The 22,765-nt window shown below is 40.4% G+C and overlaps 1 protein-coding gene across 1 annotated transcript in view; it reads left to right on the forward strand.

Annotated features, from left to right (window-relative positions):
- The window catches only part of PKN2 (protein kinase N2), a 176,055-nt gene extending 167,230 nt beyond the window's left edge, over positions 1-8,825 (forward strand). The window contains exons 21-23 of the mRNA XM_020988764.2: positions 5,139-5,246; positions 5,985-6,065; positions 6,156-8,825. Coding sequence (XP_020844423.1) covers positions 5,139-5,246; positions 5,985-6,065; positions 6,156-6,359 — 393 coding nt within the window. The 3' untranslated portion in view covers positions 6,360-8,825. The remainder of the gene's footprint in view (positions 1-5,138; positions 5,247-5,984; positions 6,066-6,155) is intronic.
- The last annotated feature ends 13,940 nt before the right edge of the window (positions 8,826-22,765 follow it).

Raw genomic sequence — 22,765 nt, forward strand, 5'->3', positions numbered from 1 at the left:
CCCAGTAAAATTGGATAAAAGAGTTGTGTATTGAACCCAGTTGACATGGTTGTGTGACCATCTAGAGGGCCTACAGTCAAGAAGACCCGAGTCCAAATCCAGCCTTTGTGAAAGTGTTTTTCTCTCCTAACTGCATGAATATTTTTTTTATAGCATGCAGTAAGTACAGTAAGTTTTTGTATTTTCTGATACTTTTCAGTAAATTTTCTAACTGTAAAGGTATAATCTGTAAAAGCTGCTGTTGTTAAACCTTCATCAAAGATGCCCTGGATATGTTTGTGAATTTATTCTAAAGATTGTTTAGAAATAAGAAAGTAAATATGTGGCTCATTAGTTTTTTACATTTTCTCAGTCACTTTTTTTAATAAGGTATGTGGATTTTTTAAATATATTTTTTCAGTCAACAAAAATCTATCTACCTTTTTTTTCTACCCACTTCTCACCACCCCCATTGAGAAAGAAAGAAAAAGGAAACCTCTGTTACAGATATGTGTGTGTGTGTGTCTGTCTGTGTGTGTCTGTGTGTCTGCATTCTGAGTTCATCACCTCTTAATCAGGACCTGGTGGGTAAAATTCTTTCATCATGAGTCCTGGAATCCTTGCACTGATCAGAGTTCCTAAATCTTTCAAGGTTGTTTCTCTTCACAATATTGTTGTCATTATGTAAGTTCTTATTCTGATCTTTCAAATCATATAAGTATTTTTAGGTTTCTCTGAAACTGTCCTTTCATTTCTTAAAGCATGTCATTTCATCACCTTTATATATACTTTCATATATATACTTTATATATGTGTGTGTGTGTGTGTGTGTGTGTGTGTGTATATATATATATATTTTTTTATACCATCACTTGTTCAACCATTCCCAAATTGACGAACACCCCCTTTCTAGTTCTTTGCAACCACAAGAAGAGCTACTATAAATAATCTTGTACATCCCTAGTTAAAGTTTGTTTTGCATAAGACTAATCCCTTCTCTGTCTTCCCTCTTTTGACTGGTTCAGATGAGAGTGAGGTTCAGGTGTCACCCACTGCCCCCCATCCCTTCTTTTTTGTTTATGTAGACTTTTATTTGTGTACCCTGATTTGATATAATTTTCCCCATCCTTCATCTCTCTTTTTACTCCCTAGTGTATCCTCTTCCCTGCCATTTCAACTCTAATTTTTAGATCATCAAAACCTGACAGAATCACTTCCAGGTCCTGTGTTTAATTAGATTCTGTGATCTCTGGTGCTGCTAGGGTTGACGGGGAAAATGATATATATTATCTCCCCATATTAAAATGTAAAAATTTATCTTTGTTTAGTCTGTTATAATTGTGCATTTATGTTTACCTTTTCATGTTTCTTATAACTCCTGTTTACACTTTAAAGTTTCTATGCAGCTCTGATCTTTTCATCAGGAATGCTTAGAAATCCTTTATTTCATTAAAGGTCACTTCTTTTCCCCCAAAGGATTATAGTCCATTTTGTTGGCTAAGTTATTTTTGGTTGAAATCCTATATCCTTTGCTATACAGACTAGCATATTCTAAGCTCTTCTTTATAGTGATGGGTGCTAAATTTTGTCCCGTCTTGACTGTCGCTCCTTATCACATGAATTCTTTCTTTCTCTCTGTTTGCATCATTGTTTCTGACTTAGAAACTCTGAATTTGCATTATACTGTTCCTAGGAGTTTTCATTTTTTTTTTCAGGAAGTTACTGTTGTATTCTTTCTATTTCCACTTTGTCCTCTAGTTCTAAGAAATCTGGACAGTTTTCTTTTAAGATTTCTTGAAATAAGATGTCTGAGTTCTTTTTTTTTTTTTTGGTCATAGTGTTCAGATAATCCAATGATTCTTAAATTTTTTTCCCTTGATCTGTATTCCAGGTCAGTTGTTTTTCCTGTGAGATAAATTATATATTTTTTTAGTCTTTTGACTTTGTTTTAATATTTTTTTGTTATTTCATGGAGTCAGTAGTTTTCATTTGGTCCATTCTAGTTTTCAAGGAGTTTGTTTCTTGGGTCAAGTATTATACTTCTTGTGTCAAGCTAGTAATTCCTTTTCTAATTCTTTCTTTTCATAATTCTTATTTCTTTTTCAGTTTTTTTCTTTAGCATTTTGATGTATCATAAAACATTTTAAATCTTTTTTTTTAATTCTTCATCTCTTCTAGAAATTCTAGTTCAGCTTGTGCCCATGTTGTGTATTCCTTTGAGGTTTACCTTATAAAGTATTTGGAATCCTTCTAGATTTGTATCTTGAGGGTCCTTGTCACCTTAATAACTTTTTATGATGAGATTCTTTTGTTGTTCATTTTTCTAGCCCACTTCCTATTGTTAGATTTTATGTTAAGACCAGCTTGCACACTTCTTGAGTGAATGTCTAGGGTAGTCCTAATATAGCTTTCTTGTGGTATTGAGTATTGTGTTATTTTAAGATCTCAGGGACAGCTCAGGCTGGGGATCTGCAAGCTTTCAGTGCTCCCAAAATGGTCTGATCCAGGGCAAAATCTCATCTCTTTCCTCCTGGTCTCAGCTCTACAAGTTCTTGACCTGGATTTGGGTCTGAGCAACACACCTGTGGGCTTGCTGTGGTTGGAGTTCCAATGGGCTGCAACTGGACTCAGTCCCTGTTAGCCAGCTGGGACCATGTCTGCTGGTTCAGAGGGACAGAAGTATTCCTGCCCTGGTTATTCTCCTGCAGTCTGCAGAACTGCATGCACAGCAGCTATACCCCAGTAAAGCCATCTCAGTAAGCAGGCCTTAAGCCCATTGATGAGTTAGGGGAGTGTCGAGCCCAAGCACGTGAAGACTTCTCCAGGTAGAATGGACAGATGACAAGAGTTGTTTCCAGTGGCCACAAAGGTGGCTGAAGCAGGCATCGTGGAGCACTCAGAGCTTGGTCAGACATCAAATATGCCAAGGTCTCACCCACTGCCTCCTGGGCCATTGTCAGTCATGCTGACTTTTCTTCTTGCCACTGGAAGAGAGAGCGAGGCTGATGACTTTTGTGCAGCTCTGCCTCACTTAAATCCAGTTCACAGGCAAGTTGAGACATCACCCTGTGATGTCATTGGTCCTCTTCAAAAATGAAGGACAAACAACAACTATTCCCGAATGACTCCAGGGCCTGGTTGGGGCCCGGCTGGACAGTAACTGCTGGAAGCAGATGCCTCTAAGCAACTGAGTTATACACCTAGCTCTTGACTGCTTATGAACTGACTTTTTTTCCATTTTGTTACTCATTAATACCTAGAAGATGGTACTGAAGGAAAAAATATCTGAAGAGAAAATTAAATTGTCCTGTTTTATTATATCATAGCAGTCACTGAAAAAAAAATCATGGTCAAGTTTTTTTTTTTGTAGTTCTGGTGAAAAAATGAAGGTTGAACCTATTTATTAAAATGAACTTGCAGCATTCAATGTATGTTTACTATCCTTACCCCACCCCACAGCCGTCATACAAATAATTAATATCTGACCAAATTTGGCATATGCATATTTTTTATATACTTCCACCAATTTTGGAATTGGCAGAATTCTAGCAGTAGATAAAAAGGTACCAGCTCTTTCTTTTCCTCATGCCAAATGAGCATGAAGTTACCAGACTGGCAGTTGTTTCCTGATTAAACTGAGCAATTAGCCCTAAATCAGAGAATCTAAGAGTTGGAAAGGACCTTAATGGCCATCTAGTCTAAACCATATCTGAAAGAAATCCCACTATAACATAATCAACAAGTGAGTATTTCACCTTCACCTGAAGGCCTAAGGAAGGGGAAAACCTGGCCACTTCTCAAGGCCTCTCGTTCACTTTGAAACATTTCTGATGGTTACCTAAATTCCTACCCCCTGCTCTGGAGCCAAGAAGATCTAATTCTCCTTGCACATGACATTTTGTCTCATCTGAGGCTTTTCTTCTCCAGTCTAAATATCCCCAGTCTCTAAGCCAACCCTTGTGTGGAGTGAACTCCAAGCCCTTCATTATCCTGGTTGCCCTTCTGTGGGCACACTCTAGTTTATTACTCTCCTTCTTAAGCTGTAGTGGCCAGAATGGGACACAAATACACTAGATCAGGTCTGACAAGGGTAGGGTACAGTGGGACTATTACCTTCCTTCCTTGATGCTGTCTCATCTGCACCCAGGGCCTCCTTGGCTTAGATAGAACATCCAGCTTCCCCCTGGGGCCTTGTCAGCATGGAATGACTCTTTGTAAGATCTGTGACCTCCTTCTTCTTCTCCACCTCCTCCTCCTCCTCTTGAGGAGTTGCTCCTGGAGCCTCCATTTTGTAGAAGAACCCCGTCTAGCCTTTATTCCACTCCTGTCCCTGTTCCTAGCCTGCGGACTTCAAAACCAAATTCTGTTATCTTGAACTCTTAAGGACACTTGTGAATACTTGAGTTCTTATCTCTCTGAACTCTAAAACTTTTTTTTTAATTTGACCTTCTTTGATGAATATCTTTCTAAATCAATTACAAAGTTCTCTGCCTTTTTGGAGAGTGAAGGTGTAGATAGAACAAATCTGTTATTTCATTGACATAGGGAATTCTTGATGAGGAAACTCCCTCCACCAATGCAGATTGGCATCTGCCCTTCCAACTTAGAGTATTAGAGAGTTTTCTGAGGGCATTGAGAAATTAAACCCAATGACTAGTAAATGTCAGGACTCAAACCCAGGTGTTTCCCTGCCCACCACACCATTGTGCCCCACTCCCCGCAGTCTTAAAAAGAATGTACTGAACAAAGCTAACCTTTCTGAAGTTGTGAATATCTGTTCTTGTTCCTCTCCCTGATGCAGTAAATCACCAGCAGCAACTGTGACTTGTGTTTTCAGGCCTGCTTTTCAGAGTTTTGCCTGTCATCTGTAATTTGTCATGTGAATAGAGCAGCTTCCCCCTAATTTGCTATTTTGAATCTGCATAAACTTAGAAACAAGATAACCAAGCTTATTAGAATTGTATATAAAGTAAGATTAAATTGGCTTTGAATGTGAAAACATTAGTGGATCTTTATCATTGCCTTTTTTCTTATTTCCTGGTTGTGTCCCTCTTAGGTGTGGCTATAAGGAAGCCAAGCTTCAAGTAATGGCAGAACTCGTAGTCCTTGAAGTCATTATAACTTACCAAAAGCTCTTCTTTTCTTTTTTTTTTTTTAAGTCTCCCTTTCCTGGTGATGATGAAGAAGAGGTTTTCGACAGTATTGTAAATGATGAAGTAAGGTATCCACGATTCTTGTCTACAGAAGCCATTTCCATAATGAGAAGGGTAAGAGTCAAACGGTATTCAGTAAGTCTCTTAAAACAGATTTGTTTTTAAACTGTTGCAGCATTTAATTTATTTATGCTGTCCTTATCCCCTATAACACATACATGCATCATTACAAATGATTAATATCAGACCAAATTTAGCATAAACAGATTTTATAGATACTTCCACCAGTTCTTGGTTATTATCGGAACTCCAAGAGTGGATAAAAAGTTACCAGACTGGGAATTTTGTGCAGATTAAACTAAGCAGCTTGCCCTAAATCATAGAAGTTGAGAGTTGGAAGGGACCTTGACAGCCATCTAATTCAACCCCAGAGTATCCACTAGTTCAAGAAATCACAAATGTACCTTATCAGATATGATATAGTATTCTTACTAAAAAGGAATTGAGTGAAAATATATCTGCATTTCTGACTTAATAGAGAGACAGTGATAATGCTATCAAGAGACCTCTACTTCTGTGACAGAAAAATCATCTGGTGGTCCCCTTTTCAGGTTACCTACACATACACTTAACATGCATGCATGGCCTTGTATATGGTTAGAATTTAGCATTGTCTAAAGAAAGGTTATATTCAGGAAAGAGTTGGCTTCATCATGCTGTCTGCTGTCAGACTAGACTCTTGAGAAGGGAGGGTCCTTTTTAGAAGGAAGGAGAGCTAGAGACAGTCTCAGGGAATCGTTATCAGTGAAGTTAGCTAGTTTTAACTTGACAGCGCTGCCTTTGTCCTGTTAGCTGCTGAGAAGAAACCCAGAACGGCGCCTGGGAGCTGGTGAGAAAGACGCCGAGGATGTCAAAAAACACCCATTTTTCCGGGTAAGTAGCAAATTAAGGGGCTGTTAATCCCATTTAGCCAGTCACAGTAGGAAAGTCAAGGTGTCTGTTGTTCTTTGTTCTGTGAAACAGCTAATTGATTGGAATGCTTTGCTGGCCAAGAAAGTAAAGCCACCATTTGTTCCGACCATCAGAGGACGTGAGGACGTGAGTAATTTTGATGATGAATTTACCTCAGAAGCACCTATTCTGACCCCACCTCGGGAACCAAGGATACTTTCAGAAGAGGAGCAAGAAATGTTTCGAGATTTTGACTACATTGCTGATTGGTGTTAAGTTCCAAGACACTGTGAAACTAGCAGAATGACTCTGGAGACGACAGACCTCTTTAGCCGAGTAGCAGCCCTCCACTTGCTGTCTGTGCCACCAGTAGCTTCTGATATTTTGAAGTCACATGAAGATTTGTTTTAAAATACTAGTCTGATATCTTTCTTGAAGAGTGGCCTCTTGCGATGTATTTCCATTTTTAATCTGTGCACTGGAAGCAGTTTTATGGGGTTTAAGCTGAATACAGGCCACATAAACATCCTTCACAGGTGGACACATTTGGATCCATGTTGTCTTTTTTTTTTCTTCCTCTTCTACAGTGGATACATTTGTCATATGCTTGCCTTAAGTGGAAGGAAGACCAGCTTGGGATCTAGGAAGGATAACCAGTTTACTTCATTCCACTGTATTTTAAGAATAAAAGCTTGGGATGCTAGTGATACTCAACCTTAACAAGATTCTATCTGAATAAGGCAAATGCTGTTATTTTTTAAAGGAATTACTGTAACATTATCCAGAAGTGTCGTTTGCACCTTGTGCACATTGTGGGTGTTAAGTTTGAAAATAACGGAATGAATTGATGCTTTCTTTTGTAAATTTTCTATATTTATTAGGAGAAAATGTTTTTAATGCCTTATCTTTACCAACCATGTAAGTGCTTCCATAATCATATGGACAAGTTGCCAAACAGCATTTTGTTTGTTAAGCATTGCTGAAACAAACAGAACACCAGCATTTATTAAGAAAGTAAAGAAAGGAGTGCTTCTGGTCAGTCTGGATTGAGATACTGTGTTTACTGCATGCATTCCCAAAGCCTAGATCCTCATGGATTTTCAGTCATGACTTCCCAAAATCAGTGAACAGACGACCTTTTTAAAAAAGACCCACCCTTGATTTAGCATCCTAGTTCTCTTGTATCTGCTGTATTAAGGTAAACGTATCATTTTTACACCACGGGGATTGTCATGTATACATGCCATGAACATGTGTATGTGCAAGTTGTAATCTATTCAATATTCTAGGCTTGTTATTTAATTGTACCACTTTGTTACTTTGGCATAGTGGCCACGAAGACGCCTCTGACTCCAGCATTTACGTGAAGTACATTTGTATACATTTTAGGCCACTGAATCCAGATTTTATATTGGCAGTTACTGAGGGTAAGAAGCAATATGTTGTAACAGAATGTATAAATATTTTTGATAAAACAGTGTATGTATATTTTATAAACCTATTATAACACTAAAAAACTGTACCTCAAAAGTCTCAAAAAGTAATTTGACCAAATATTTTTATATAACACTTGAGATGAGAGGGCCTGTTTTAGGTTATCTTAGTGTTGCTACAGGAAAGTCACTTTGCCAACTAAGAGTTTCTACTTGCCTAGAGCCTTTTTCCTTGTCTGTGACTGATATTTTTTCCCCTAATTAGGATCTAGAATATAGACCTGTCTATATATACATATAGATATCTCATGATCCTGGCTGAGCTGCATAGAATCATCATACCTCACCAACAGCAAGCTGTCGGCTAACCTGGACCGAATTAACCATGTAATCGGCAATAAGCAAGCTCCCCTCTGAAAGAGAATTCATGTTTAAATCCTATAGGGAAAAATGAAAGCACACCGAGTTACAAAGAACTGAGCTAAAGATATCTGTGTTTCGAGAACCTTACAGCTATCCACTGTCACTTCTGGTTTGTCCTCTTCAGAGTAGTGTAATCCCTAAGATGCTGGACGTTGCCATTCATGCCCTTTGACGCTAACAAAGTGATGGTTCTGTAAAGCTCATGAGACCACACAAAGAAGAGGGCCAACCAGGGCGTGTGTTGGGTTTGTTCCTCAGAGGTCCAAATGCTTTCTCACTAGAGAGAGAAACACACTTTCTGAAGGTATTTTATGTTGCCACTCACGATCTTTGGCAGGGGACAGAGGGGGAGCTTAGCTCAGGGCTCTGGGTTCCATTGAAACTATGTTGTACAAAATAAGACGTGAAATACTTTTGAGGTACAGTCTGCTTACCCTTTCTGGTTCTCAGATACACCCAGAGAGCCATGTCTGAAAAGGCTTTTAGCATTAAACACTGAAGTAGCCTTTTGTAACTACACATTGTACAGAAATCTTTTTTTTTAAATTGAAGTAAATCACTAAAAAAAATTAGAGGGCAGGGTATGTTCACACAATTAAGCTAAAGAAAGCACTAATTTTCTCTGTAGTTTTTTAAAGTTTATTTTTAGTCAGATTTAAAATTTTAAACTCTAGATTGTAAATATATTTTGCTATACTGTATCTGTAAGTGGCTGCTCAGAGCACTTTGTAAGGAAATTAGGATATTTTAGAATGGTACACTATGCATTCATTAAAATGAGACGTGCCTTTTAACAATGTCATTCTAAAAAAAAAACTTGAGTGTTTTGCAGTCATTAATTATCACAAATGCACAAATTAAAGTTTAAATAGATTGTACTTTGTAACATTGGTTTTAAGTATGATTTTCTTTTAAAGATTTCCTGTGGCTTAGAACATAACACTGAGGCCAGGTTGCAGGTTTAAGTTTATTTTGGGACCACTTTATGTCTCAAGGCTGTAGATGAACTACAGCCCCTAACCCTGTCCAGCCATATTGCAAATGCTCACTCTTGATCACAAGGGGGATGGGGGTGGGGTGCAGCTTCTGTGATGCAGACCACCCCCAATATTGGAGAGTAAAAAGTAACACCACCACATCAAAGCTGATGTCACCAATGATAAATCAGTTACCTTGTCACAAATGAGGGGTGGTACAGTATTATGATTCATAACGTAGGCCCTTATTATATGTGATTCTTTCCCTTGGAGGTCAAAGTGTTTCATTACAAGAACTAAATTTGAGCCTTGGTGAATAGGCAGGTGAGTATAAAAGGTCCTTTTAGAGTTCCATGATCATCTCCAGAAATGTAAACCAAATTTTTACATGTCTACATTCATAGTTAGTACGTGGGGTGAAATATTACCAATTCATCGTGGTTCCTGAGCTAGTCTCTGGAACACCATGGGACCCCTGACTGAATATGAAACTGATATTGGACAGGCCAAAATCAATCAAAATGGAGTTTGGTAATGGAAAAATCTGGGATCTTCTCAAAGAAAGAATCAGGTGATCTTAAAACCGGCATTAGGCACTAACACCTGGCAGTCTGAATTCACAGCCTGATCTCTATTTCAACCAAGTTCTAATAAACTCAAAAGAATAAAGAAGTCAGGGGACAGAAGGTTGCCAGGGTGATATTTGTGTTCTCTAGGCTTGCAGGCCAGGTGGATGCCATATTAATGAACAGGAACTGATGGGTTCTGGCTTATAAAAACACCTCCCCTATCTTCTCCCTCCCACCCCCCTTTACATGTGTGCTCTTTTTGGGGAAATTGTTTTGCTTCTCTCCTCGAGCTACTTTCAGCCAAGTGAAAATCTAAATTGCTAGCATTTATATAGCACTTTGGGGGTTTACAAAGCACTTCACAAATATCTCACTTTATCCTCACAACAATTCTGGGAAGGTAAGTGCTGTTATTTGCAGATAGGGGAATTGAAGCCAACAAGTCGCTGCTCAGGGTCACCCAGATAGTAAGTGTCTGGGGCTGGGTTTGAAGGTCCAATGCTGTGTGCACTATAGCGTTACCTCTTTGTCCCCATCATAGTGCTTGCTTCAAAGCCATAGTGATTATTTGTAAAGTGATTTTAGGGTTTTCATAGGGTACTAAATTTGAAATGCAACCAACTCGTTATGATTCTGTAATTGCCCAGTTTAAGGATTTTTCAGACCTCTTGCCTCTCCAGTTTGCTGACTGCACTTTAATCATTCTACAAACATTTCTACCAGAGGTGGTTAGGACACCAAAAAAAGTTTTATGATAAGGAACAGATACATGTTGACTGAAATGAGATTTTTGGATTATCTTTAATTACCCACACTATATATGTCACCTCCTTCCTACCTGCCAACTCTATTTGAGGCCATTTGCTATGAACACAATTTTGGAATCAAATGCATAACCCCCACAACAAGGATTCAGGAGCCCTGGGTTCTAGCATTGGATACACTCTTAAGGTACATGCTCTTGATTGAGATCTTCTGGTCTGAGTCACCTCATCTGTAACATTAAGGTATTGGACTAGATGCCATCTTCTGTCCCAGCTATGAAAATGTATGGGCCCTTGACAGATGGAGAGATTCTCAGCCACAAATAAATTTTTACCCTGTTTAGGGATGTAAGAGAGATTTGTTGACTTTACCATTAATCCTCTCAGGTTTAAAACAATATCCAAATTTCAAAGTGTGCTACACATTTACAGCTTTCCGCTGATGGGAAAAATTGTCTACTTAGAGCAATAAAGCTGAGTGAGTTGAGAATTAAAATGATTGAAAGGTTTTTCATGAAAGAAAGTTTTAACTAGATGTAAACTATCTTACTCGCTCTAACTTAGCTGTATGAAGAAGCCCAGACTCTTTCAGTGGCAAAAGCAAAAGAGATGTAGTTTGGGTTTTGAATATTAAAATGACTCTTGGCTTTATTGGCCCTAGAGAAGGTTTCATGATCTGGTAATCTTTGATAGTCATTGGAAGCTACTTTTAAGAGTGATTTATATTTTCACTGTGTCCTCTCAAGCTGTATTGAGAAATAATGTCAGAAAAATTTCCACAAGTCTCCCAGTTATCTCATTGGATTTTGCTGTGGCTGCAGTAAAGACCTTGCCTAACAAGAGAGGAAGACTGTTCCTGATTGTTGAAAAAAAGGTCTTTCCTTTCCCTCAGTAGCTAGCCTTGCCAAAATAAAAATATAAAGCCACGTCAACAGCATAAATCCCTCTGATGCCTCAAGGACTGTTTTAGGGACATTCCAGTGGATTGCCTTCTAATTAGGTAATTTTAAAAATTATTTTATAATACAATTTTATAATGACACTGTAGTTCACCATACACTAAGGAAAACATGATTTTTAACCAGGACACAAGTAACCCTTCCATTGTTTTTCCATATAGAGAATCACCTGGGTGGGATGGTGGGGAGGGGGAGAAGGAGATCGCCAGGAATTTGGACAGGAGTCATGGTGAAGAAAGTTGCCTGAAAAATTGGAAGCCATTCACCAAGATCTCCCTCTTCCTCCTTTATCTCACATAATTCAAATTCTTTCCCCCACTGTATCCACCACCCCTTTCACATAAAGAGGTGGCTCTTCTTGCCACGGCAAACCCCTCTACCCCATCTTCTCTAGCAAGTTGCTCCTCCTTATCTTCTCTTTCTCACTTCAGTCTCTTCCTCTGTACTAGCTACTTCTCTGCTCTCTACAAACTACACATCTCCCCAATCCTCAAAAAACTTTGAATTCAGCCCCTCATCCTGTTAGCTTTCAACCTATTTTGTGGGGGGGGGTTCTATTTTTTTTTTATTGTGGGCTTTTCCTATTTTATTTTCAACCCATTTGTGGCCAGACTCCTTGAGAAGGCCATCTACAATTGGTGTCTCCATTTCCTGTCCTGTCTCTTAGACTCACTGCAGTCTGGCTTCCAACTTCATGATTCAAATGAAACTTTTCCAGAATTACCAATGGTCTCTCTTCTTTTTAAATAGGCAATTTAGGTTAAATGACTTGCCTAGGGTCACACAACTAGTAGGTATCTGAGGCCAGATTTGAACTCAGGTCCTCCTGACTCCAGGGCTGGTGCTCTATCCACTGGTCCACTTAGCTGCCCCTCGATGGTCTCTTAATCACTAAATCCAGTGGCCTTTTCTTCATCTTCATCCTTCTGGAGCTCTGTGTACTCTTCCTGCGTTTTTGCAATACTACTTGCACTTTCCTGGCTCTCCTACCTGTATGATGGCATCTTCCCAGTCTCCTTTGTTGGATCTTCATTCAGGTCATGCCCACCAATGCTCTGACCTAAGCCATCCTCCTCTCCCTCTAAACGAGGGGTCAACTATGCACATGATTCCCAGATCTATTTATCCAACCCCAGCCTCCATTCTCACTTCCGCAGCTTCCTACTGATCATCTCAAACTGAATGACCTATAAATATCTTAAATTCATTCTGTCCAAAACCAAACTCATTTCCCCCATTGTGGGGGGGGGGGTGAATACTTATACATATACATATATATACACACATACATACTTTTCCTTTTTTCTAATCTTCCTATTACTCTAGAGGATACCAACCCTAATCACACAGCCTCCCAACCTCTATATCATCCTCAACACCTCACTTTACCTCAGCCAAATTCAATCTACTGTCAATTCCTGTGGATTCTAACAGCTCTCATCTCCTTTCTCTCTGACTACCACTGCTACGGTGCAGGCCCTTATCACCTCACACCTGGACTATTACAACAGCTTGCCGGTTAGCTTCCCTGCCTCAAGTCTCTAGTGACTCCAGCCCATCCACTCAGCTGTCAAAGTGATCTTCCTAAAGCCAAAGGCTGACCATGTGGCTCCCCGCTGCCTCCAGGATGAAGTTTACGATTGTCTCTTCTTGCTTCTAAGGCCAACTCTTTATCCACTCGCTATGCACAGCTGCCTCTCCTGCAAGTAGTGGATGCTTACCATTGACAGCGGGCACTGTTTTATCCCTTTCTTGGTTTTTGTAGTGCTTAGCATGATAGCTGGCACATAGTAATAGCTTAGTAAATACTTGTTGATTGTATAACAAGTTGGTGCCCAGACTTAGAGGTTGGGGATAAGAAAATAAACTAATAAAGGAGCCCAAGAGCAATCATCGGGGCAAGAAAATCAAGCAAGAGCAGCCATTAAGGCCAAGAGAGGAGAGATGAGGGAGGAGACCATGGTCAACACTGTCAAGTGCTACAGAGCAATCACTGAACATGAAAACTGGAAGGAAAGTCATTGAATTTGACAATTGGCCATTGACAACTAACCACAGTAAGCATTTACCATGTCCTAAGAGACCTTGGAGAAAGCACAGCTTCTGTAGAGTAGTGGGGTCAGAAATTAAATTGCAAGTGGTTAAGGGAGAGGCAGTGAGGAAGTGGACACAATGAGCCAGAGAAGAGGACTCCAGATGGCAAGCCAAGGACATAAATGTAATTGGGAAATGTTGAGAAATAGAAATGTAATATAACATGTTCATTTGTAGTTTTCTAAGTCAATATTTGGCCTGTAGGGATCCATTTTATTTGAGTTTGACACTACTGAGCTAGAGTATTTCATAGATGTCTAGCAATGAAAGGGAGGAAAAGGCATCTTAATTTGGAGCGTTAGGGAACGGCAGGCTCCAGGGAAGTCTTTTTGGTTAGGAGGAGGGAACATGTTTGTAAGCAGTAGGAAAGGGTTCAACAGAAAGGGAGAGGATGAAGGTAGGAGGTCAGACCTGGCGAAGGGGAGGTGAACGAATAAACATTGGTAAGCACCTGCTATACACCAGGCCCTCTGCTTAACACTTTGCAGATATCTCACTGGATCCTCACAACAACCCTGAGAGGTAATAACAACAGTAATAATACCCAGCGCTTATAGAGCGCTTACTGTGTGCTAGGCACTGTGCTAAGTGCTTTACAATTACCTCATTTGGTCTTCACAACGATCCTGGGAAGTAGGGCTATTTTTATCCCCTTTTTACAAATGAGGAAACTGAGACAAACAGGTTAAGTAATTTTCCCAGGGTTTCATAGCTAGGAAGTATTGTGAGGCTGGATTTGAACTGAGGCCTTCCTGACTCCAGGCTCGGTGCTGTATCCATTACACCATCTAGCTGGAGAAAATGGGAAGGTATGGGATAGAGAAAGAAAATGTCAAGCAAATGTTTCTTGGCAAGAAGTACTGGCCTATCTTCTGAAATTGAAACCAAGGAGGAAGAGGATGGAGATACGGAAGAAGAGACATGAGACAACTCTACAAAGAGGTCCTAATCTTTTCCTGAATTAATCAAAGTTCAAGGATTCAGAGGGGTTTTGCATTTGATCTTGGAAGTCATAAGGAGCCATTGGAGTTTATTGAATTAGAGTGGTGATTTGTACTTTAGGAAGATCAGTTTGATAGCTGAGTGGAGGATGGAGGGAAGTGGGGCGAGATGAAACCAGACGGCCCGCCCGTAGGCTATGTCAGTAGTCCAGGTGTAAGGTGATGAGGACCTAAACCAAGGTCGTGGCAGTGTTAGAGGAGAGAAGGAGGTTATTTATGAAGGTAAAATTGGCAGGCCTTGGCAATAGATTGGATATGAGGGTGGAAAGACTGAAGAGCTCAGGGTGACATCTAGGTTTTGAGCCTGGGGCACGGGGAGGATGGTGGGGCATTTGATGGTAATGAGGAAGTTTAGAAGGTTGGAGTTCTTAGGAAGAAAGATCATAAATTTTGGACATATTGACGTTAAGATGTATATGGAATATCCAGTTCCAAATGTCCAAAGGCAATTGGGGAGGTTGGGACTGGAGATCAACAGAGAGATTAGGGCTGGATGTGACAATCAGCAACATAGAGACAGTAATTGAATTAAGAGATCATCAAATAAAATAGACTAGAAGGAGGAGAGGGCCCATGACAGAACTTTGGGAGACACACAGTTTAGCAGGTGTCACCTGTGAAAAGGCTGGTCAGAGAGGTAGGAGGAGAACCAGCGTCATGAAAACCTAGAGAGAAGAGAATGTCAAGGTGAAGAGGGTGGCCGAATGTCAGGGGCTGTAGAGAGGTCAAGAAGGATGAAAACTGAGAAAAGGCCAACAGATTTGGCAATTAAGAGATTGTTGGTAACTGGAGAGAGCAGTTTCAAAGGAATAATAAGACCAGAAGTCAAATTAGACAGTTAAGAAGCAAGTGAAAAGAAAGGAAATGGTGGTACCAAGTGCAGACAGCTGTCTCAAAGGGTTAAAGGGGAGACAAGGGATGATACTGGGCATGGATGGCTCCAAGAAAGGTTTTTTGAGAATGAGGGAGACACGGGCATGTTTGCAGGTAGTAGGGAAGCATCCAGTAGACAAGGAGAGAGTGAATGAAAACTGGTGAAAAAATGCGGGGAAGAGAGGGACAATCTGAAGGAGATAGAATGAGATCACCTATGCATGTAGAGGGGTTTACCTTGGCAAGGACAGGGGCCACCTTTTCATGTGAGACAAGAGTGAAAAGGGGAACAGTGACAGGAAGACAGAAGAAAAGGAAACTCTCAGTAAATGGCCTCCATTTGTTCTCAGTGAAATAAGAGGCAAGATTCTCAACTTAGAGGAAGGGAGGAACCAAGAAAAGCTTGAAGAGGATTGGAAAGGCTTGGAAATGAGTGGAGTGGGATAGTGGGTCAGTGAGGCAGCTGTGAAAGGACTCCCTTGCAGCAGTGAGGGCCCAGTTGAAGTTATGTAAAATTAATTTGTAGTAGATCCAATCAGCATAATTGTATGAATTTCGGAAGTTTTAGGTGGTGGACATAATGCAGGGCGGGATCAATGAGAGGATAAAATAAGAGATTCAAAAGAAGAAGGCAGTGTAGAGCTGAACTGGTTCACTAAGTGGTCAACATGAGGAAGGGAGAAGAGTGTAGCCAGAACAGGGCTGATGGCCTGACAAAGAATTAGGTCAAAGGATTGAAAGTCACGGTGAGGACAAAGAGCAGGGTTTGAAGTTGCAAGGCAAAGGCAGAAAGAACAACAGATGATCAGCTAAGGGAATTTCATGGGTAGCTAGGCGGCCCAGTGAATAGGGTGCGGGGCCTGGAGTCAGGAAGACTCATCTTCAAATCTGGCTTCAGACACTACTATGTGACACTGGACAAGTCACTTATCACTGTTTGCCTCAGTTTCCTCATCTATAAGATGAAATGGAGAATGCAAATCACTTGAGTATCTATGCCAAGAGACCCAAATGGGGTCCCAAAGAGTTGGACACAACTGAAAAATGGCTAAACAACAACAACAAGGACAAGGGAATTTCAGAGTTCATAAACATGGAAGTGGACCAAGGATACGGTTCTCTCTGTGTGTGGCACATCACTGGGGCGCACAGGGAGAATTCCAGAGAAACAAGGAGGAAGGGGTGGGTAGCATTTGAACCTCACTCTTGTCTAAACCTGTCAAAGAAGGGACATACACACACATATAATTAGGTACAGAAATATATTTCACTAAATAGAGAAGCGGAAGGTTAAAGAGAGAAGAAGAATGAGAGGGAGAGTGGATTATGGAAGGGATTAATCCTACGCAAAGCAAACTCTAAGTATGCAGAAGCATCTTTATAGTAACTCCTTTTGTGGTGGCAAAAAAAATTGGCAACTGTGGGGGGTGTTCCCATCAATAAGGAAATAGCTAAACAAATTATGGCATGTGAATGTGGTGGGATACAATTACGCTGTAAGAAATTATTAAGGGTATGGCTTCCAAGAAACCTGGAAAGATTTTTATGAATTGATGCAGACGGAAGTGAACAGAACCAGAAGAACAATTTATACGATGATATCAATATTGTAAAAACAAAAAACTCTTAAAGAATTAGGGACTCTGATCAACATAATGACCAACCGTTGTTCCAGGGACACATGATGAAATATACCGCCCCGCTCCTGACAGAGAACTGAAGCCTTCAGAATGCAGAATGAAACATTTTTTTGGCCATGGCCAATGTGGAAGTTTCTCTTGCTTACCTATACATATTTGTAACAGGGGTTTTATTTTTCTTTCTTTCTCAATTTGGACAGGGGAAAGCAAATGGAAGAGATAGAGGCAGATTTTTGCTGATAAAAACATTTTTTTCTTTAAAAATTTTTAAAAGGAAGATCATGGAAGACAGGAGAGGTGCCTCAAGATTGGAGAAGGGAAAGTGCTGTTTTAATTTTCAAAATAGAAAAGCAAATAAAATCTGAAAGCTAGAGGCTAATAAATTTGACTTCAATTCCTATGATATTTCTGGAAAAGATTATTAAAGCGAATATGATGAAGATCCAGAAATCGAAGCCACGATGACAAAGAGCTATAATGCGTCAACAACAATGGGTCCTGTCATATTAATCTCTTTTTGGCTAGGACTGCAAAAGTAATAAAAGAGGGGGATGCTATATATGTCATTTACCTTGATTTTTAGCAAAGCTTTTGATAAAGTATCTGACACTATGCTTGGAGAGACAATGGAAGACATAGGAATTGGATGAAACTCGAGTCAGATTCAGAACTAGTTGGATGGCTGGACTCAAAGACAGGTGGTTAATGGTTCAATGTCAGCTTGGCAGGAGATCTCCAGATCCAAGGGATTTGTATTTGACCCTGTGATAATTAAACATTGTTATCAGTGACTTGGATAAAAGCATAGATAGAATGTTCATCAAATTTGCAGATGACACAATGCTGTGAGGGATAGGTAACTCATTGGATGATGGAGTTAGTAGCTAAAAGGTGGCAGAATGGATAGAGTACTGGGCCTGGAGACGGGTCCAAATACAGTCTCAGATACTTAACTAGCTGTGTGATCCTGGGCAAGTTACTTAACCTCTGTCTGCCTTAGTTGCCTCAGCTGTAAAATGGGGATAATAATAGCCCCTACCTTGCAGGTTGTTGTAAGGATCAAATGAGATATTTGTATAGCATTCAGCACAGAGCCTGGCACATGGTACGTGTTTAATATATGCTTATTTCCTTCCCTTCTTCCTCCCCATAAAAAAGCCTTGACAGAGGAGATCACTGGACCAAATGTAACAAGATGCAATTCATCATGAATAAATTGAATGTCTTCAACTCGGGTTTGCTGTTCAGTCGTTTCAGTCCTGTCTGACCCTTCCTGACCCCATTTGGGGTTTTCTTGGCAAAGATACTGGAGTGGTTTGCCATTTTCTTCTCCAGCTTATTTTACAGATGAGGAAACTAAGGCAAACAGGGTTAAGTGACTTGCCCAGGGGTCACATAGCTAGTAAGTATCTGAGGCCAGATTTGAACTCATGAAGATGAGTCTTCCTGACTCCATGCCCAGTCTCCTATCCATTGAGCTACCTAGCTTCCAAATCACCTCATTGAGCACATGATAGGATAGCCATGGATGAGCAGCAGTTCTAGAAAAAATCTGGGGGTTTCAGTGAACTGCAAACTCAGCATGTTGCCAGTATAATGCTATAGCCGCCCAAAAGTAAATGTGAATGTGTAGTTCATTCAGAGATGACAGATGTTATTTTGCCCTTGTCAAACTTCATCTGGAGAACTATGGCAGTGAGCACCACAGCTTTAAGTACACTGATCATCAGGAGCGTCCATAGGAGGGCAACCAGAATGGTGAAGGACCTTGAGTCTATGTTAATTGAGAAGGAGCAGCGCCTGGAGAAGAGCAGACTCAAGGAGCACATGATAGCCGTGCTTCAGTACTTGAAGCATTAGGATTATTTCATTTAGCCCTTGAAGGCAGAACCAGGAGCAAGAGTTTTAAGTTACAAACTGGCAAATTGGGGCTTGATGTCAGGAAAACCCTCCAGCCAATGAGAGCTGACCAAGGGTGGAATGGGCGACCCAAGTCGACGATGCCTTCCCCACCTTGCAGGTCTTTGAGCAGAGGCGGGAGAACCGCTCAACTGTTATGTTAGTATAGGGATTCCTTTTGTGCTTGAGATGGACTTGATGGCAACCTTGATCCTCTCCAACTCTCTGTCCAGTGTGGCCACGCTGCTCATCTCCAATCCTCCACTGATGGAGGAAGCCATGAAGATGATTCCAATTAGGTCTATGATGAGAAGCCCTCTGGGATAGTGGAAAGAACACTGGTTTGTGGAGTCAAGAGACCTGGATTTCCGTCCCAGTTTTGGCATTCATTAGCTCTGTGATTTTGGGTTAGATCAGTTAACATCTCTCAGCCTCAGTTTCCTCTCTTTGAGGAATAATAATGTCTACACTGCTTCACCAGGGCTGTTGTATGAGGCTAGATAGTGCCTACAAAATACTTTGTCAACTCAAAGTGCTGAGCAATCAGCCATTATTGTTGCCTGGTGCCTAGTGTCGCCAGAAGCCTAGGTCCTCTGACGATACCACCTGCCATTAGTCTAACATTTTACAATTTGTGAAGTAAATTTACACAAAGTATATTGCTTGATCTTCACAACCACCCTATGAGATAGGTTGGGGAAGTATTATTTTATAGAGGAGGAAACTGAGACTCAGAGAGATTCAGTCACACAATTATTAAATATAAGAGTTAGGAACCCAATGGTCTTTTGACCATTAATTAATTAATTGATGCCACTTCAAAACAACCCTGGGAGGTAGGCAGGACCCGTTTAAAGAAGACATTGAGGCTGAGACCATTGAAGTACACTGCCTAAGGTCATTCGGCTAGTTCAGTGTTGGAGCTGGGATCTGGACCTCCTATCTGCCGACTCCAATTTTCTTTATGACATGATGTATATGTACCATGTTGGACTTGGTGTCCCGTTCCTTTTCTTACTGGGTCGGTTTCCACAACTATAAAATGGGGATGATGTTTCCATCCTGTAGCATGTTACAAGATGCTCCAATGAGAAGGTTCGTGAGATAGTTTGCAAACCTTCTCAAAATGTCAGTTATGTCCAATGTAACAGCTTCAAATGGGAAAGACTGAGAGAAGGCTCTGAAGAGAAAGTTAATGCCACAATAAGAGTCCCACAGTCACTCCCATCCCCCCCCCGAAAAACTGAAGACCCTAAAATATCAACTTGAAGCACTTGGAGCCAGAGGATTGCCAATAGACCTGTAGTAATAAGGATGACAATATCTAACATGCCATCTTGGCTCATGCATGCTTTAAATGTCTGGAGGCCAGCAAGCCAGGGAAGAGCTATGATACTGACAAGAGAGAAAAGGATGTGTGTGTCCATCTGACTATCTGTCCATGTGTCCATCTGTCTGTCTGTCTGTAAGGGCCAAGGAGTCTGAGGATATGGCATTTCAATGGTCCCACAATTGGCAGATGAAATTCAAACTCTAGCAGGAGGAAAAGCCAGGGCCACTGACGGTATAGCAGCCGCTTCGCTGGATTAGGACTAGATGAGTAGTAGGCTGGTCCCCCTCCGCTGGTGGTTGGAATAATTAAAGTAAATCTTGCACCTGTGGTACAAGATGAGCTCGGAAACCTGAGAAGACTGTGGGCAGAGAGCGCCGGCTGAGGAGAACACAAAGGTTTGCTGTCAGGAGGCTTCCAGTTGGAGAAGCAATTGGTTTAGTGGAAGGGCAAGAGACTGACCTCTGGCTTTTAACTCATTGTTATGTTGGCAGATTGAAAATGAGACATGACTTAATAAAATGCAGGGAAAGGACTTAACTAAGTCTCATTGGGTACAGTGAACAGATTGGTTTTTTTAATCATTAGAAACAAGTTTTGATTATGACCACCAAATCTGGCCAAAGGGGAAGACCATTTTAATGGTGCTGCCAACAGCAAAGACAGTGTCAAAAGCAAGGGCTTGAAAAGAGTTATGAGACACACATCCTCTGCCCCTGTGCAGAGATGGGAGGTCTATGAGTGTGGAATGCTCCATGTGTATTCAGATATTTCCCATGTATTGATCTTTTTTTTTTAATTCTTTTCCCCCATCTTTTCCTTTTTTTTCCCTTTAAATAATATTCTTTGTTATATGAGATGGCTCTCTGGGAAAGCAGAGAAATATGGGAAAATTTTATTTTATATTTATTTTATTATTATTTATTTATTATTATTTATTATATGGTACTATTACTTATTATATTATTAAATTATATTTAAACATATTGATAACCATTTTGTTTTAAAGCAAGGACTTGGATTCCAAATTTCAATCTGCCACCAATTGGTTTCATGACTTTGGGTGAGACCTTTTCACTATTCTGGACATCCCTAAAATGTAGAGATGGAAATAAATCAAGCTCAGCACTCAGAAGCAGAAAGCCATTTTTTGTAATATTGTTGGAGTGTGAATTATGGAAGAACCGTATTATCCCCAGACAGCTTTCTAAGATTATAAGTTGCAGATTAGTTCTCAATCTAAACTGGCAGAGGGAGCCCATCATACTGGGAATTCTCTGCAGGAAGGAAAGAAAGAAGGAAACAGATGTTCATTAAGCATCTACTATGTGCTAAGCTTTTCAAATTAACTTTATTTACTTGTCACAACAACCCTGAGAGACACATGGTATTATTAATCCCCATTTTACAGTTAAGGAAACTGAGACAAAAAGAGGTTAAGTGCCTTGCCCAGGGACAAGGCACTTAAGTGTCTGAGGCTGGATTTGAACCAGGCCCAGTGTTCAATCCACTGCACCTTAGCTGCTTCTTTTGCCTGCCTGCAGAGATGAAATCACAGGTCCAGATTGCTCTCATCTCTACCTACCTGGCATCAATCATCTATCTATACACATAGACACACACACAGATCAATGCCATAAAAATGTTACAGCCATCACTATGCATCTTTACACATGTTTATTATTTTATCTAACTTAGAAGCAATGTGGAATAATAGAAGGAACCCTGGACTTGAGAGTAGATTTGGGTCTGAATCCCACCTTAGACACTAACTAGCTGGGTAACCTTGGGTAAATCACCTTCCCTTTCTTGGTCTCTCTCTTTCTTCATCTGTAAAAATATGGAGTGGAAAGCACATAGTTGGTGGATTGGACTTGGAGTCCAGAAGACATGAATGTGAATCCTACCTCAGATACATCTCCCAGCTGTGTGAGTTTAGGGAAGTCACTTCAACTCTTTCAGCTTTAGCTCGGGACACCTTCAGGGCTGTTCAGGGATCATGCCACCTATTATTAACCCAAAATAATGGGGTGGGCCAGATGACCAGGTAATTATACAACTGGAAGAGACAGCAGCCATTTGGTTCAATTCATGGCCAGACCCTCACGTGGCCATTCAGCCTTTGTTTGAATGCTTCCAATAAGCAGACCATTCCGCTTTAGGACAGCTGAATAGGTAGGAAGTTTTCCCTTATTTATCAAGCCTAAATTTGCTTCTTTGCTACTTTTACACACAGCTCCTTGGCTCTGCCCTCTGAGACTAAACAGAATACATCTAACCCCCTTCCATGTGATAGTTCTTAAAACAGGGAATCTGTGCTTGAGCCTGCTTTTTTTTTTCTTAAGCAATAATATTCTTATCAAATTTAAAGATGACCCATAGCTGTAAGATGTAATTAGCACATCAGATAGAGTCAGGAACCAAATAAATCTTAATAGGCAACAAAACTGAGTTGAATCTAATAAGATAAAATTAAAGGAATTGGGGGTGGGGAGGCATAGCCAAGATGGCAGAGAAAAGGCAGAAACTCACCTGAGCTCTCCCAAATTCCTCTCCAAACAACTTTAAAGTAACACATCAAAATTAATTCTGGAGTGGCAGAATCCACAAAATGATGGGGTGAAACAATTTTCCAGACTAAGATAACTTAGGTTAGCAGAAAAGGTCTGTTGCACTAGGGTAAGAGTGAACCAGAGTTGGAGTTGAGCTCAGTCCAGCAG

This window comes from Phascolarctos cinereus, unplaced genomic scaffold, assembly GCF_003287225.1.
Source record: "Phascolarctos cinereus isolate Bilbo 61053 unplaced genomic scaffold, phaCin_HiC Scaffold_5;HRSCAF=322, whole genome shotgun sequence".
In the NCBI taxonomy this organism is placed as follows: domain Eukaryota; kingdom Metazoa; phylum Chordata; class Mammalia; order Diprotodontia; family Phascolarctidae; genus Phascolarctos; species Phascolarctos cinereus.